Source organism: Mustela erminea, chromosome 4, assembly GCF_009829155.1.
Source record: "Mustela erminea isolate mMusErm1 chromosome 4, mMusErm1.Pri, whole genome shotgun sequence".
NCBI classification, from domain to species: domain Eukaryota; kingdom Metazoa; phylum Chordata; class Mammalia; order Carnivora; family Mustelidae; genus Mustela; species Mustela erminea.
The window spans coordinates 52842323-52860938 of NC_045617.1; the positions used below are offsets into that span (position 1 = coordinate 52842323).

The window sequence follows — 18616 nt, forward strand, 5'->3', positions numbered from 1 at the left end:
TTTATTTAACTGACATACAGAGCACAAGCAGTAGGAGCAGGAGAGGGAGAAGCAGGCTCCCCACTGAGCAGGGAACCCAAAAGGGGCTCAATCCCCAGACCCTGGGATCATGGCCTGAGCCAAATTCAGATGCTTAACTGACTGAACCACCCAAGCATTCCTTTTATTGTGTTTTAACTTCTCCAATCCATGATTCTGTCAAGGTTACATTTGTCTCTTTTGTCTACCCCTGTCAGGACGAGAAATATGCCTTCTTCTGTTCTTCATAACATGACCTTTGAAGAATCCAGGCTAGGTTCTGCAAAATATACATCTTAAACTTGTGTTGCATCATTGTAAAATTCAGGCCACACATTTCTACCTAATACAGCATACAGGTGATGTTTTGTACCTCCTACTACATCATACTGGAAGGGATATGATGTCAGGCTGTCCCATTACTGATACAAACTTAATCACTTGGCAAAGACAATGTGCCAGGTCTTTCCGCTGTTAAGATATACTTTTCTCTTAGTAACTGAATAGTAATCTGTGGAGAGATACTTGAAAGCTTATGAATATCCTGTTCCCTAATAACCTTTCTGCTAATGGCTTTAGAATCCACTGGATATCTTGCCTCAATCAGTTATTATTGGTAGTCTAAAAGGTGATTTTTAAATATTTTATCTATTTAAGAGTGAGAGACAGAGATAGTGATAGAGAGCACTAGCTGGAGGAGAGGGGGAAGCAGGTTGCCCGTTGAGCAGGGAGCCCGATGTGGGGGATGTTGGGCTCGATCCCAGAATGCTGGGATCATGACCTGAGCCGAAGGCAGCTGCTTAACTGAATGAGCCACCCAAGCGCCCCTAAAAGGTGATTTTCTTACTAGATTTTTAACATCCAGAAGACATCCCACTACATCCCGAATTAATACTCACTGTGTGTGTTAAAAGAATGAAAACACAGACAAGAATTTCAAAATGCATTTAAAAATAAATTGGAGGCCATTTGCAATGACGTGGATAGAGCTAGAGTGTATTATGCTACGTCAAATAAGTCAGAGAAAGATAAATAACCCTATGACTCACTCCCGTGGAATTAAAGAAGAAAACAGATAAACATATGGGAAGGGGGAAAAGAAAAAAAAGGACAGGGAAACAAACCATAAAGAAACTTTTTTTTTTTTTTTTTTAAGAGCGAGAATGAGAGGGGTAATAGAGGCAGAAGGAAAGAGAAAGAATCTTAAGAATCTTAAGCAGGCTCCACACCCACAACCCTGAAATCATGACCTGATATGAAATCTGAAATCGGATGCTTAATCAACTGAGCCAGCCAGGTGCCCCCAAACCACAGGAAACTTTTTTTTTTTTTTTAAGATTTTATTTATCTGAGAGAGAGACATCATGAGGGGAGGAAGAAGAGGAGGGAGATGGAAAAACAGACTCCCTGCTGAACAGGGAGCCCAACATGGGGATCGATCCAAAGACCCCAGGATCACAACCCCAGCAGAAGGCAGATGCTTAGCTGACAGAGCCAACCAGACAACCCACCACAAAAGACTCTTAACAATAGAGAACAAACTGAGTATTGATGGAGGGAGGTGGGTGGGAGATGGGCTAGACAGGAGATAGGTATTAAAGAGGGCTTGTGATGAGCACTGGGTGTTTTATGTAAGTGATGAATCACTGAACTCTACTTCAGAAACTAATATTGCACTATATGTTCACTGAAATTTAAAAATTAACTAATTAATTGAACACTCTAGACTTTGGACACAATTGGCCTGGCTCATTTGGTAGAGCATGCAACTCTTGGACCTCACAGTTGTGAGTTCAAGATCAACACTGGGTGTGGAGCCTACTTAAAAATAAGTAAGTTGGATTGATATATGGAAAGATTAACAGATATATGAAAAGCAAGTTTAGTAAAATGCTAATGGCAGAATCTAGCTGGGAGTTTTAGGAGCATTATTTCAACTCTTCTGTTTAAAAATTTTCACAATGTAGAAAAAGGAAGCAAAGAAATATAAAATAAATTTAGTAATTATTACAACTGCAAAGTCTAGCATGTCACAAAACATACCTTCTAAAACCTGTCTGAAGATAGTATGTTAAATGGGGACACCTAACTTGCAGCTTGGGAACATTCCAACATACATGGAAGCTGAAGTTATATGCTTTAAAAATTATGTCAGATGACTCAAAAAGCAGCAATAAGGATGACATAAACACTAAAATGGAAGCATTTAAATAACACTGGCATATGAGATGTAAAAAGAAAAAGAAGCATGTCTAAGTATCTGTCATGTAAAAATTTGTGTGTAACTAAATTACAAGTAGACACTAAGCTATTTCACCATCATCTCCAAGAATTTCTAAATTTAAGTTAGGTGAAACCTTCATTTTAGATCTTCTCAATTTTCTCACTGGAAAAATGAGGAATTGAATTATATTTGAGTATATAGGGTATTCCTAATAATGTAAGCAATTTCCCTGTAAAACAAAGTATTTACATTTAAAGGCACTATTTTTAAAATAAAATTGGCTAGCCCACTTGGTAGAGTATGTGACTCTTGACCTCAGGGTCCTAAGTACAGCCCACAATGTGTATAGAGAGCTTACTTAAGAATAAAACAATATAACATAGCATAACAGGGGCACCTGGGTGACTTAAATGCTTGCCTTTGACTCACATCATGATCCCAGAGTCCTGGAATCGAGCCTGCCATTGGGCTCCCTGTTCACTGGGGACTCTGCTTCTCCCTCTCCCTCTGCTTCTCCTCCTCCCCCACTTATGCTCTCTGTCCTCTCAAATAAATCTTTAAAAAAAGAATAAAAACACAATAAAAAGATTTAAAATTGGCACTTCTAGATAGTACCAATTCTTCCAATGAATGAATTTAAAATAATTAAATTACCCAATAATAAATGAGATTTGATAAAGTACATAAAACAATAAAACATTTAAAATCTGAGAATAACGATGACATGGCAGGTAAATCATTTCATTATAAAACCTAAGGAAGTTATATTCAAGAAGAAAATGTCAAATCATCTTTAATTTTTTTAAAAGATTTTATTTATTTTATAGACAGAAACACAACAAGAAGGGAACACAAGCAGAGGGAGTGAGAGAGGGAGAAGCAGGGCTTCCCGCTGAGCAGGGAGCCCAATGCAGGTATGGATCCCAAGACTCTGGGATCATGACCTGAGCCAAAGGCAGATGCTTAACAACTGAACCACCCAGGTGTCCCTCATCTTTTACTTAAAAAAAAATTTTTTTTAGAGAAAGAGAGTGAAGAGAGGTGTGGTGGGGGTGGGTAGAGAATTCAAAGCAGGTTCCATGCCCAGCTTGGAGCTTGATGCAGGGCTCAATCCCATGATCCTGAGATCATGACCTGGGCCAAAATGTAGAACTGATGCTTAAGTGGCTAGCTCCCCAGGTGCCCCAAATCATCTTTATTTTTAATACGTTATCTGAAGAAATTATAAATTAATTATACTTCATCAATGAATGTTCTCTGGAACAATTCCATGGTACAAGGAAATTTAATACCACAGATTACAATATTCCACATTTTAAACACAACTATTTATTGGCTGAGATATTTCACTTAGCATTTAAAAAAAAAAACCCTGTATGAACACATTTTATATTATATATACTGCCTTTATTTTTTAAAATTAAAAAAAAATTTGTTTTCTAAGATTTTATTAAAAAAAGATTTTATTTACTTATTTGACAAAGATAGAGTTCACAAGTAGGCAGAGAGGTAGGCAGAGAGAGAGGGGGAAGCAGGCTCCGGGAAGAACAGAGAGCCTGATGTGCGGCTTGATCCCAGGACCCTGGGATCACGACGGGAGCCGAAGGCAAAGGCTTTAACCCATTTAGCCACCCAGGCGTCCCTTGTCTTTTATTTCTTAAAATAAATTCATGAAGTTAGTTCCCTTCACTAGATCATATATAACCTAACATGCAACTTTCATGTAAAAAACGTTTCACTCCAATTTTAATGTCTTTTTGTTTTTTTTTTTTTTAAGCGATCTCTAAGATGCGTGGAGAGAAGACCTTAAATCCTAGATCAAGTGTCACATGTTTTACAAACTGAGCCAGCCAGGCGCCCCAGTGCAGTTCTTGTTACGTAGCCTTAAGACTAAAAATGCAACTTTCAACTAAATGTCTAAATTATCAGCAAAACTTTATGATATTGGAAAGTTCTGAGTAACAGTGTTAATATGGGGAAAAGCCATAAAACCTACAGGGTATCCCTGAGAATTTTTGAGGTATTTTGACTTAGAATGATATTTTTGATGATGGACAGAAACCAGGAAAGATAATCTATAATATGAAGACTTGTAACAAAACAAATTTCATAAATCCCTGACAAGCTTGATGTATGTTACAACAGTACTGGGTACTGGATAGTGTAGTCTATATGTAATTTGCTTTAAATCTCTGGAGTACTTTTTTTAATGCTGAGAAGCTGGAGTTAATGACTTAAAAAAAAAAAAAATCAGGCTTCCCATACAGCTTTGCTCTAAGTAAGAAATCAGGTCCATAGTTCATTTTCTCCTACACTAACTTATAGGTCTTTTTCTTCCTTCGATCATATTGTATCCCAAAGTTATGACTCCTAGAAAATAAATAACTACTACTTACCATAATTTAAATAATAATAAAACTACCTTATAACTTTCCATATATAATATAATATATGTTCTTAAAGACTCTGCTTTATGTATAAGAAATAATACTGGGGGGCACCTGGGTGGGTCAGTGGGTCAGTGGGTCAGTGGGTTAAAGCCTCTGCCTTTGGCTCAGGTCATGATTGCAGTCCTGCATCGGGCTCTCTGCTCAGGCAGGAACCTGCTTCCCTTCCTCTCTCTTTGCCTGCCTCTCTGCCTACTTGTGATCTCTGTCAAATAAATTTTAAAAAATCTTAAAAAAAAAAAAAGGAAAAGGAAAAGAAAAAGAAATAATACTAGGGGACTGGGTTTGAAAGAATAGATGAAAACAGGTATTTGGGGACATAAAGTTAAGTCATTATAAAATAAAAGATACAAACTAAGTGCAGTGCTATAGGAAGATTAATCCACCAATAATGTGTAGAATACATTGGAAAAAAGAAAAATGACTAAAAAGGCTGGTTAATGCTGGTTAAATGTTATGTATTAAAATTTCAAATAGAAAATATGTATTTGAATTAGACTGGTGGCAGCAGAATTAACAGGTAGGACAAGTCCTTTGGGCTTCATGGACACCAAACTAATCCAAAAGTACAATGTCTCTCTGGTGGCAATGTATTCCAATAATCTACTTCTAAGACTCTTAATGCTATAAGACATTTTTCAGCAGCCCCAAAAGCTTTTGGATCCTTCTTTCTCTCATTATTGTTCTTTAAAATACTCTTTTTGGGGCGCTTGGGTGGCTCAGTCATTAAGCATCTGTCTAGCTAAGGTCATGATCCCAGGGTCCTGGGATCAAGCTATGGCATCGGGCTCCCTGCTCAGCAAGAAGCCTGCTTCTCCCTCCCCCTCTCCCCCTACTTGTGTTCCCTCTCTCAGGGTCTCTCTCTCTCTCTGACAAATAAATAAATAAAATCTTAAAAAAAAAAATACTCTTTTCATGGAGTGAGCTGGCATGAGACTAAAACAGTAACATACTGGTTTTCTAACTTAGTGAGAATAATTATCTTTCTGTGATGAGTATGTACTACCTTGAACATTACAAGTTTTTACCCATTGACTTTTATTGTGAGGAGCTGTTTATACTTGTCTATATTCTCTTAAAGCAATTTGAAATCTTAACAAAATAATTTTTAATATCCTATTAAGTTAAAGATTTTAATTTACAAATTTTAAAATATTATATTTAGCCTTAGCTATGGAATTTTGAATCTCATAATTGGTACAGTAAAAAGCTTAAGAATGTACTTACAATTACAGGCTCTATTAATAGCCGGAAGAGTGTTCCTACTCGTATACTTCGACAGTTTAAAATGACACTGTCAAAGGAACTTTGGCAGCTTAAAGATACAGGATCAACTAAAGTTTCTTGAGACGTCACTTTACGACGTTTTAGAGGTGTGTTGACAATAGAATTACCAAACTGAAAAAGAAAAAAACGTTTTCACTTAATTAAGCAACTAAAACAAGGCTGCAAAACTTAGTACACATATGCAAAGAAGATGCAACATAAAAAATGTAATTATCAAAAGATTTTACTTCAACAGGGGAATAAATATTTATTAATTTCATATAAAGGAAATCATTCCTATTTCGTTCAGCTATACCTTACCTAGTCATTACATGAAATTCCATTAGGAGCACAGCACTGAGAAATGGTAATTTGGGAATCAAACTGCCTAGGTTCAAATCACAGCTATACCATCTTTTAATTATCTGACTTTTAAAACAATAGTAACTCCTTAAGGTTTGATTTCCTAAACTGTAAAATATTAAGAGCATCTATTCAAATGAGGTAATGCATACAAGCAGCTTAGCACAGTTCATGCACAGTAAAATGTTAGATAAAAAGCTGGCTAGTAATAGTGGTAGTGCGGGGTTATAATGTTTGGATTAAATCAGCAATTTTTTTGGTAAGATTTTATTTATTTATTTGAGAGACAGGTAAGAGCAAAAGAGACCACAAGTGGAGCAGGGGTGTGGGAGCAAGGGCAGAGGGAGAAGGAAAAGCAGACTCCCCGCTGAGCAGGAAGCCTGATGCAGCGCTGAGAAGGCAGCCCCTTAAGTGAATAAGCCATCCAGGCATCCCTAAATCAGCAATTCTTAGAAAACAGGTATTTAGGGGAATGGTTATTTACAAAAGGATTCTTCTTTATATATTTGAAAATGTTAAAGTACTTGATCTGTTATGTTCTAGTCACTTCCACATGCAAAATAATCATAATAAATTATTTTGAGTGTATAATTTAATGGTACTGAAATTATGATAAAAATTTTATTATCATAAGACTAAAACATGGTCTTGATAGAAAGCAAGAAAAAAAAAAATTTCCTGCATAGAGATAGACATTATTCTCCCACTGTCCCCCTAGAGACATTCTATGATGTATGACATAAAACACATATTAAAACAAAACACACACACACACACACACACACACACACACACACACACACACTACTGCAAACTGCTTTTTCAGGCTTATTAACAGATTAATCATGAATATTTTCCCAAATTATTAATAGAAACCTACTGAGGTTTAAAAGCTTTTTTCTTTAGTTTCAGAATTATTTCTCCAAATGAAATGTTATTTAGGTAAATAATAAACACATAATTTAAGAGCTGCTCCAGTTGAATCCAAAGTGGAGAGACTGAGTCTAGAAGAGAGTGGTCCATATCCTCCCAAGAAGCCTCTAAAAGAGCATTCAAGATCCCTTATCGTTCAGTGTGCCAGTCTGAAAGCTGTTCACCCACACATTCCATCATATGGAAATCTATTATTTATTTAATCGAACCCCCCTAAGACTGGACATGTGAGTTCTCTCTGACCTTTCCCCATGACACACTATTCTCCAAGCATTTTTGCAGCTGAATCATGGTATATGTACGTATTGCCAAATTGCCTTCCAACATAGCTGTACCAATTTACACACTCAACTTTTCCATTTCTCAAACACTAACTAAAATGAACACTATTATATACTTAAAAATTATCAACAATCTGACAGTTAACAAAACATATTTTAATTTCATTTTCAATACTTCATCATCTATCAAATTCAGTTTTGGTGTTTTGGTAAACTGTTCTGTACTTTCCATTCAATAAAATATATTCATCTCTTCATTTACTATTTTTGCTTGGCTAAAATGCTTGAAAAAGCATTCCCAAAATTATATTAAAAACAGCAATTCATATTCTTCTATCATCATTGTATCATTATAGATACTTTGTTTTCCATCTTAACAACCAAATGTATGTTTCCATATTTTTATACTGGTAACAATTCCAGATATACGTATATACATATGTAATTTCTTTTAACATAAAAGTATTTTTTTAAAAAAAGTTCTTTTTATAAAAATAAGAAAATATGCATATATTTCTGTAACTTGGTATTCCTACCCACCAATACTACATAGAAATCCTAAAAGTCATTTATACAGCTCTAATTCTTAGCCAATGGCTGCATAACACTCTACAGTACAGACAGACCACAATTTCTTCAGCCATTTCCATATTAATAAACAAGATTGTGTTTGCATTTGTTTGCCAATGCCAATAACGTTTACATATACAGTCTTAGATATTCCCTCTCTGTAGTGAGAAGTTTCTTTTGAGATTGAGTTTAGGGAATGAATATTTTGGTCATTCATTACACATTCAAAAATTTTAAATAGATGTTCTTATCACTGCGTTCCCAAAAGACTGTAACAACTTTCTTTTCCACCTGCAAAACAGAAAAGCACCCTTTCCCTTGGAGTCTAGCCAGCAGTCCATATTAATCAATTTTGTATTAATTTTGAAACTGTTAAGTTCATTTGAATTTTCTTCCCCTTTTGTCTTTTTCTATCTTTAGATTACAAATTATAAACATTCCTTTCTAGATCCATTAACTGAAATAATTTCTCTTATCTTTTGCCACCTAAGTATTTTGAAATTTTTATGTATTAAAATGTAAAATAAAACACAGCAAAACAGTATCATAGTGTAATATATCCAAGTTAAAAATGACTTCTCCCTGGTCCACTAGATTATACAAATATACTTTTTCATACTTATATTTCACTATAAAGTTGGTATTGTTTCTTCTTGTTGAATTTTTCACATTTTAAGCTTTTAACTTAAATTGATTTTTGTATGTTTTAATATTCTTTTAAATAATCTTCCAATCAATTATTTTAAGCCCCACTTAAGGAATAATTTATCTTTTTCTCCTAATGACATTGTTAAATTTCCCTCTAAAAAAGTATTTACATTCCAAAGGGGGGACTTAATCTGAATAAATGTCAATAAATGTGAAAAGTACCTGGTCTTTCATTCTTGCTTTTCTTGGCAATGTAACTGTATTTAACTCTGAATCTGCTGGAATGCTTCTTATTTCATGCTCTACTCTACAGATATTTTCATTTAGTGCTGCTTCTACTTTTCCAGTGGATGGTGCTGGGGAAGAACATGCTGAATCAGCAGGTTGAGGAGATATGCTTTCTCTTCTGTTAGTCCTGTCATTGTCATCATCATCATCATCACTGGACAAAATTACTATAAAGAAAATGTTAAATACTTCAGGTATTTCATTTCTGTCAGTTAAATATGTAAATATTTATACCAAAGCGGGAAAGATACCAAATTTGCTTTGGATCTCTTCCAGATCTCTTCCAGAACTGAGATTAATAAAAACAAATGAAGATACAATCCATTCTATCTGATGAAAAATTAAATTTGGAGACAATTAAAAATGAAGACAGCATAAGAAACTGGCTTTTTAAAATAGAATATATAAACATGTAATTATTCTGTAGTCCATTACCATCACCCACACAGGAAATATACACAAGTTACAGCAAAATTTAAATGTTTATCATAGATCTATTTCAGAGTTCTAGAAAGTCTCAAGAATGAAGATAATCTGCATATAAATTGTTCAAAAGATGGCATGCATTTAAATGTATTTGAAACTCCACGTGACTAAATAATTTTATTTCACACAGGAAATCACTAAAATCATAATTGGTCCTTGGGACAATGTGGACCTGTGTGCACTGCTCAGTAAATTCTGTGGAGTAAATGAATATGGGCATGAGAAGATATTAAGAAGGGAATTTGCTCGTAGACTCTCTACTCATTATTGGTCTTATCAAACCCATTTTTATATTACTCCCAAGAGCCACCCACAATGCACTTGAGTCAAATCCTAACTCCTTATTACGGTTTATAAATGTACATAATCTGGCCATTACCTACGTCAATTATCCTACACTATGCCATTTCCCCCTCTTTCTGCTCCAGGCACACCATCCACTTATATTCTGTTCCTCAAACTTCACAACATCTTTTTGTCTGGACTGTAATTCCCCTAATACTTTGCATTTTTGTCATCAAATAGCTTTTTGATTGACTACCCAACTTAAAGTAAGCGCATAGGTACTTGGCATATTCACAACAAATGCTATACATTTTCTTTTGTTTTTTTTTTTTGTTGTTGATGTTTATTTGCTCTCTCTCCACTACATATAAACTTGAGAGAGCAGAATCACTGCCTTGTTTACTGCTATATTTCCTGAGTCTAAAAACCACCTGGAGAAGAAAAAGAATTCAAAAATCATATACTGAAGAACACATTAACTCGTAGAAGCAATTTTCTTTTTTAAAATCCCACATGTAAATGTTTAGTTAATATTTTTTGAATAATACACATGCCCCAGAACACCATAATCCCAGCATCACTCCATTTGTCTTTTTTATTTTGCTGCCTAGTCTCAGAAGCAAATGATAAACTGGATCTTTTCAGAACTATTAACAAAAAACCTAACAAGCCAGATTACTAGGTCTAAGCAGATTTATACATATTTGAAAGTCAGGGTTTTTTAATTTACTATTTAGCTCAGTTTCTCTTCTCTGTAAAATTAGGGTCAAATATGGCACCTATTTCAAAGAATTGTCACAAGAACAAATGATTTAATACATAAAAGGTTTTAGCACAGTGCCTGACATATGTAAGCTTTTAAAAAAGCTTACATGTTTAAAAAAGCTTACAAGTTCATGAACTGCATCATTTATTTACAAAAAAAATACAGAAACATACATATGAAAGGGGAAGCAAACTCTTCTATTGATATATTTTTTTTATGGTGCTTCAGAGACACTAAAAACCTCTATATCCACTATAAAAAAAAAATCCATTTAAAGGCCCAATGCTTTAGAAGATAGAATTATACTACACAGTTCTTGTTTTATTAACTTAAAATAAATGAGGATTGTGCTCAATGACACCATACTTCCAAAGCAAACAGGAAGTGTGCAAAGACACCATATACTTAAAAATCTTGTTCTCATAGCTGATTTCATTCTATATATAGAATACATTCTATGTGATACATAAGATTCTGCATCAGCATCTATGATGGACAAGTTGTGTCCCCTCAAAATTCATATGTTAAAGCTCTAACTCCCCTGTTACTGTATTTGGAGATATAGCCGGTAAGAAGGTAATAAATGTTAAATGAGGTCATAAAAGTGTAGCCTTAATCTAATAGGACTGGTGTCCTTATAGTAAGAAGAAATGCAGAATTTCTCCATGCAAGCATAGAAGAAAGGCCATGTAAAGACACTGTGAGGAGGTGGCTGTCTACAAAGTGATGGCACCTTGATCTTGGACTTCCAGCTCCAGAAACGTGAGAAAATAAATATCTGTTGTTTAAGCTACTCAGTCTACAGTATTCTGTAATGGCAAACCAAACACATTAATTAATACAAGATCTTTGTGCTTATACTCCATCTTGTTCCTATAGATCCTTCTTACTTCATTCTTACCACACCCTTCTCCTTACTTCATTCGGGGGCTCTTCAAAAGTTACTTTATCAAAGGTGTCTATTTTACCACCTATCTAAAATAGCACCCTTCCTCATCTTGACACCTAACAATCATCACTCTCTATTCCTTGGACCTTGCTTCACTTTTCTACACTAAACTTATCAGCACTACTTGAGACACTGTATATTTTATTTATTTGACCACCCAGGACCTAATATTAGTTTCATTACAATAAACTACTTTAATAGGAATATAAATTTAAGAATGATTAAGTAGATAAGGAAAGAAGACTTTAAAACCAGAAAAACTTGTTTTATTAAAATCTAAACTCCAACAGTCCTTAAGTATATAATATCAAGAAGTTAATCTCCTTAAACCTAGGCTGCCTCATTTATAAAATGGGATATATTCATGCCTACCTCACATGATTATAAAAACCAAAATTGGTTAGTGAATATACCTTTATCAGAAAGTAAGGCATATAGTATTCAATAAAAGTTATTTTTATTGTTAATACAAAATGTTCTTAAAACATTTTTCTCTATGTTTTAATGGGAAATACTTAGTCTTCATTTTTTTCCCCTTTTTTGAGGAGGGGAGGGAAAGAAATTTATGCTTTATGGTTTTAATTCATGACTGATATGGTCCTAGGTTAAGATTTAAATAGTAAACCACTTGAGGACCTCAAAACCACATAAATTTAGTTTTTTTCTTATCACCTTAGCCTTATTTACTAACTTCCAGTTCTCTCATCCTAGAAATCTCCACTGGATGTAAGTTTCTTATACAACATTTGGCTCAGTAACAGTACCCAGTAACTACCTAGTGAGAGTTTTCTTCATATCTAATCATTAAAATGTAAAAACCTCATCATTAGAAAAGATTCAAATGACATTAACAATATTTAATATTGTACTGGTATAACATTAAAATGCATCATAAAATATTCATCAAATACCAACACCAACATAACTGAATGTTGGTTGGACATTTTTTTAATGGAGTTCTCTTCTTTTTCCCCTTAAGATTTATTTATTTATTTGAGAGCGAGCGAGCACAAGTGGAAGAGCAGGGGGAGACAGAGAAAATCTCAAGCAGACTCTGAGCGTGGAGCCTGATGTCAGGTTCAAGTTCATGACCTTGACTGAGATCATGACCTGAATCAAAACCAAGACTTGGAAACTTGATCAACTAAACAACCCAGGAACCTCTGAGTTACTAATATACTGGTATGAGCTAAGGTTTTTACACTGAATCAAATTAAAATAGAGCTTGACATATTTCCCAGGTTAAAATTTTTTTAAAAATTTTATCCCCTTTTATTTAACCGTTTTTAAAGTAATGATTTGGAATCTAAGCAACCTCCAAAGGTAACCAAGGGAGAGCTTTTCTTCTTTTGGGAGACCAAAGGGGACACCATTATGAGCTAATTAATTTTAATATATTTGACATATTTCCAATTTTCATTTTCATTTTATTTTCAAATTTCATATTTGACAGACAGTAGTCATGATACCTTTTGTGACCTAAGTAGTCCCATTATTGGTCAGTAGGAGCCCTTTCTTCTTAGCTCCTGTGTGCTTTTCACATGTCCAGTCATTTTTGACTGTTTCCAATGCTTCCTGATGTGAGAAGATGATCTAGATCTATTAAACAGACTCCTGCTCTGGACTTGGAGTCAGCCATTTCTCTGGAGGTTCTAGTTTTTTTTTAGTGAGAAATGGTATTCAAAAACACAAATATGGGAACTAGGATTGTTCAATTATATTTAAGAGAATACATTATAATAATCTCACACTATTATCTCCAATTTGAATGTAAAATTATATAATTTTTACTTCTCTGATTTTACTTTTCAACTCTTTAAAACTGAAAATCTTAGTTTCATATATATAATACAACTGCTTATTTGCTTTATCAATATATGTGTTTAAACGTAACGATATCAGTATTATTACTAACAATATTACTAAGTACATTTAGGATTTCTTTGCAGTTCTACTTAACCTTAAAATGTATCACATTAGGAATGTATAGCCACAGTATTAATTTAAATTCATTCGAAATAATTCTGTGTGTTCAAGCCACCAACTAGATACATAAATAGGTTCATTAGTTTCATCTTGGTTTTGATTTTTCTTAAACTTCCAATTTAATTTTGTTTTATAATCATATAAAACATTTACATGGCTCCAAAGTCAAATCTACAAAAAAAGAGTTTGTTTGGAAATATCTAACATCTATCCCTAATTCCTACATTGTTTACTCCCTTTTAACCAACTACTTTTTAAAATTAGTTCTAACCAACTACTTTTTAACATATCTTTCCATTAAAAAAAATCCTTATATTCATTCTCTTGCCCTTCACAAAGGGCAGCACATACTCACTCTGATCTGTATCTTGCTTTTATTCATGTTATTAAAGATCTTAGAAATCACTCTACAGAATATTAAGTGAGATCTTTCTCTCCTTTTACAGCTCTGTATGCTATAGTTTATACAACTACTTTCTGATGCCAGACTTTGGCTATTTATTACAAACAGGACTGCATTTCATATGCACACATATATATACCTTTGTCTAAAGGCAGGAAAAAGATTTAGGGGAAGAGTAAAAATAAAAGAGTAAAAGGGAACTAGTTTTCACTGAGTCCTTTCCATGTATCAAATATTTTATTTACTGGGCTATGCTAGGCAGTTTAAATTTTATTTACTTCCTCAAAAACACTGTCAGGCAGAAAATAATCCATTTACAAATCAGAGAGATTAAATTAACCAAACCAAAGTTAGAAAGTTGGGCATAATTTGGCATTTGACCTATGATTAATTGGGGCCAAGGTCTGTGCTTTTCTTTTTTTAACTATTTAAGATGGACAGGATGAGAACAAAGTCAGTTATTTTCCAACTACATGGACAGTTTTAATCATCTACCCAAAAAACATGTTACTAACTGACACAAGAGATACCTATTAAAACTACGCTTCTCAAATATGCTCATGGTCACATTAAAAATATATGTAAAAAATACTGGATTGATATAAGTATGACTAAAGGGAGTAAAATACTTACTTGGATCATTTAGGTCTGACAGGCTTGTTTTCCTTTCTTTCAGGTTTGTGATTTTGGCTACTTTTGCCCTAGATAAAATGACTTTCCCATTAGTCTGTAAATAATTCTGTCTACTATCATCACAATTCACAATAATATCAACTGGAATCTTTCCCACACTGTTGCCATAAAACTTCTTGGATGATAATGCTGTGTTTTGTGACTTCTGTCCTCCAGAATTCTGATGAATTGATGTTCTTAATAATGGTCCAGAAGATTCACTCAAAGTTATAGCTTGTCTGCAATTTCTTTGCAAATCCTTAGGAAAAAGAATACCACAACTTTGGCATTTGGTCTGATTTTCCTTTTCTTTTCCACATTTTGGACAATATCCACACTGTTTAGAAACCTTAAGTTCCAAAAGAATAAAAAAAAAAAAAAAAAAGACTTTGGCATTTTATTTCAACATCATGGAATAAAAAGTAAGATCTCAAAATTAAGTCTCTTACTCCCCATCATTATCACCAAGGCTACCACAAAATGCTAAATATGAAATACATCATGTTACTTGGGATTTATCATCAGGATGCTGGAAGGAATTTTTGGGACCATCTAGTCCAACAGTCTTCACAATGGGCCATGCATACTTCTTAATGGCTACATAAGGATTTTCTATGTTATACACAGCATAAATAATCTTAAATATCTAAATCCTCAATTTCCACATATCATTCCAAAATCTGACTTGACTATGCCTCTGATGGAAAATTATCTCCTGCCAGAACTGTTCTCATAGTTTTAAAAAAAGCCCAACTTCCATTTGAAATACTATAATGGCATACTGCTCTGGAGTATAAAAACCACGAAACCAAACAAAAGGACAATTTTAAATGTTGGATAAAATCAGTTCTAAATACTGTTTAACAAAAACTTTTACAAGACAACTGATTTTTTAAGACAGTGCTTCAAAAATATTTTAAGGATGGCCTAAATCTAGGTTACAATTGTGAGATTATTAAAAATATTTTTGATGGTAGAGCTTCCTGTGATTTGGGGCATATAATTTAGGAGTTCAAGGATTCTTTTCTGACTCATGTACTTATTTACATGAAAAAGGTTCTTTAGCACATAAGACTATAAGAAGGAAAAACACGAAGAGATGTTGAATCCTGTCTGAATATGCAACATAATCTTTATTCAAGGACATAGGAATTGAGAAAAACAGTCACTGTCTGTAATTAAGACATGCATTTCTAATAATTTTACTTTTTATGTCAAATAGGTACTTATCAAACTATAACATAGTTTTAATCAAAGTCTACTATTAATAATCAAAATAACTCAATCAAAAAGAAATTTTTTTAAACACTTCAAGCCTTATATCATAGGAAATAAGTGGATAAATACTTCTAGCAGTGAGATGATAGAGACTGTAATTATTAAGTGCTATAGTATTTGGATGCTACCAGATCCATATAGGAAGTGAGTTAACTACTCTATTTTAAAATGTTACTCCTTTCATTGTGTCAACTATTACATCCAATGTAACCATTTATACTTGAAACAAAAAATGCTGAATGTCAACTTAAAAATACATAAGAGAATACACAGTTGTTTAATAAAGTCTTTTAGGTGACAGAAATCATCAAGCAGTTGCAGCATTGACCTTAAATGGTAGTTATATATGATCACTTGTGTAAACATAAATTTCAAAATTCATTGAGCTAAATGCTTAAGTTCTACACATTTTATTCTATGTAAATTTTTAACTAAAAAATATGTAGAAAAAAGTCTAAAACCCAGCATACTATCTTATCTCCTTGTTTTAAAGATGGGAAAACTGACAAAAATTATTTACCTTGTCCTACATGACCCACAACAAAGCCGTTCTATTATATCATGCTACCTATTCAAGAATCTACCCCAGATAACAACAAAGAATGAAACCAAGCTTCAACCAAGGCAAAGTTGAACTTAGTAGAACATCAGCTCACTATCTTAGCAAAGGTGAAAAAGAAAAAGAAAAAGAAAAAGAAAACATTCTTTCTCTACCAGTACACAGCAGAATTCAGTTATACTACTGGTAGAGTCTAGGTCTAAGGAATTTATTTTTCTCATAGGACTTCTGATAGGGTACCGTGTATTTAGGACACATAGTTAGCAGGCAAAGTATGCAAACAACCGGTTAGGCACAAATATGGGACAGATTATCTAACTCCGAAATTTTAGCCCATCATCATAAGGCAAAAAATTAATAGTACAGTTAAACCTTAAACAACACAGGTTTGAACTGCACAGGTCTACTTACATGATGATTTTTTTAAATAAATACAGTACTATAAACGCATTTTCTCTTTCTTATGATTTTAACATGTTCTTTTCTCTAAGTTACTTTACAGTAAGAGTACAGTATATAATATAACATGCAAAATATGTGTTAGTTGCCTTTGTTGGTGATAAGGCTTCCAGTCAACAGTAGATTATTAATAAAGTTTTGGGGGAGTTGAAAGTTGTATGAATATTTTTAACTGTTCAGGGGATCAGTACTTCTAACTCCTGTGTTGCTGAAGGGTCAACTGTATATTAATGAAATAATGCAATTATTCACTGATGAACTGCAAACGGTTGGCCATGTTCCACTGCACCTAAAAGGCAAACTCATAAATAAAGGAGTAGCCTCCATTTATATACCACCCTGCACTAAAATACCTAATTTTCTAAGAAAAAATCTAAACTCTATTATTTTCATAATGAAAATGATCAAGTTGGGTATTGACTGACTCCTATTATTCACTGTCTGTGAAAAGGACATTAATAGGATAGATTAATAGGACATATTTCTAAGAACAGACCTCATGAAAAGGTAATAATTCCACATTATTAAATAGAAAAAGCACATACTATTAAAGTTTCTGATATTAAAATACATAATGAAATACACTGTGAGCTACTATCATATGCCTTCCATCAGCTAAGAAACACATACCTTGGAACTACTTTCAACAATTAAAAACAAAATGCAGGTTAACTGAACCAGATATATGTTAAATTTTCCATGATAAAAACTAGAGTTTCAGAATTTTATCAATGTAGTGATCTCAAAACCAGAATCTCAATACTGCACAATTACTTTTAGTGAAGTGTGTGTAAAGTTGTATTTTTCCATAACAATTTCATGTTAGATATAATTTCTTTTGGAAAATAAAGACTAATTAAAGACTCATTTTCCCCCTGTTGGTAGGTAGACTTTTACAAACTAAAGTAAACCCAAATCACTAATACATATTATCTGCTAGGCTTTATACATAAATAATAACCAATTACACTTAGTAAGAATGAGCCTGTCTCTATTGAAAACCACTGAGACATCATTTTTAGCAGAGTCTTAATATGCAAAATCTCATCAAATATCAAAGACTGTGTTTCCTTAAGCAGCACAAAGCATAGCATTTCATAGACTACATGTGGAGAAAAAAAACCCACTAATCTTGTCTAAGAATTAAAAATTACATAGAGGGTGGCTAGAATCAATTCTTTATGTTCACTAAGAACAGAATAAGAACAACTGGCATGCAAGTGAAAAGTAAAAGGAAGATTTATTTTGGATGTTAAAAATATTCTGAGGTTTTCTGCTTGCATCCCTAGGAGAGGATGATGTGTCTTGGGGAAAAGCTTTTGTCTTTTCTCTTTCTTCTTCACCTGAATCAAGCAGTGGGCAAGATAGTGCGGAAATGCCAGTACGGCCTAAGCCTAGCTTAGGCTGGTATGTCAGGAAAATAATCCAATAAAAAGCAACTAAAATCAATAAGTAAATACACTAGACATGATGGAAGTCAGGTTTCTCAGAGAAGGAAGTTACAAACATGAAAAGTGGTAAAGACTAAGATAAACACTGTGATTTTAGACTAGAATAGGAATTATCAGTATGAATTCATGAATTTTATTTTATTATTTTGGCAGGGAGGGCTCCCCCGCCCCAACTCAATCTCAAGGCAGCTCCAGATAAATTCATGGATTTTAACATGTACTAAATACTAACATATAAACACACATATACTTACTAGTTCTGTCCACTGAGAGGGCCTATAAAC

The 18616-nt window shown here is 33.6% G+C and overlaps 1 protein-coding gene across 7 annotated transcripts in view; it reads right to left on the bottom strand.

The window, feature by feature from the left end:
* Positions 1 to 18616, bottom strand: part of SENP6 (SUMO specific peptidase 6) — a 113570-nt gene that overhangs the window by 33531 nt on the left and 61423 nt on the right. For 4 of the 7 annotated variants that reach the window (XM_032339248.1, XM_032339247.1, XM_032339246.1 and 1 more), the window contains 3 exons: positions 14547 to 14934; positions 8973 to 9205; positions 5917 to 6087 (listed from right to left, as the gene is read on the bottom strand). In XM_032339248.1, the coding sequence (XP_032195139.1) occupies positions 5917 to 6087; positions 8973 to 9205; positions 14547 to 14934 (792 nt within the window). The remainder of the gene's footprint in view (positions 1 to 5916; positions 6088 to 8972; positions 9206 to 14546; positions 14935 to 18616) is intronic. The other 3 variants (XM_032339250.1, XM_032339249.1, XM_032339252.1) reach the window with 2 other exon arrangements.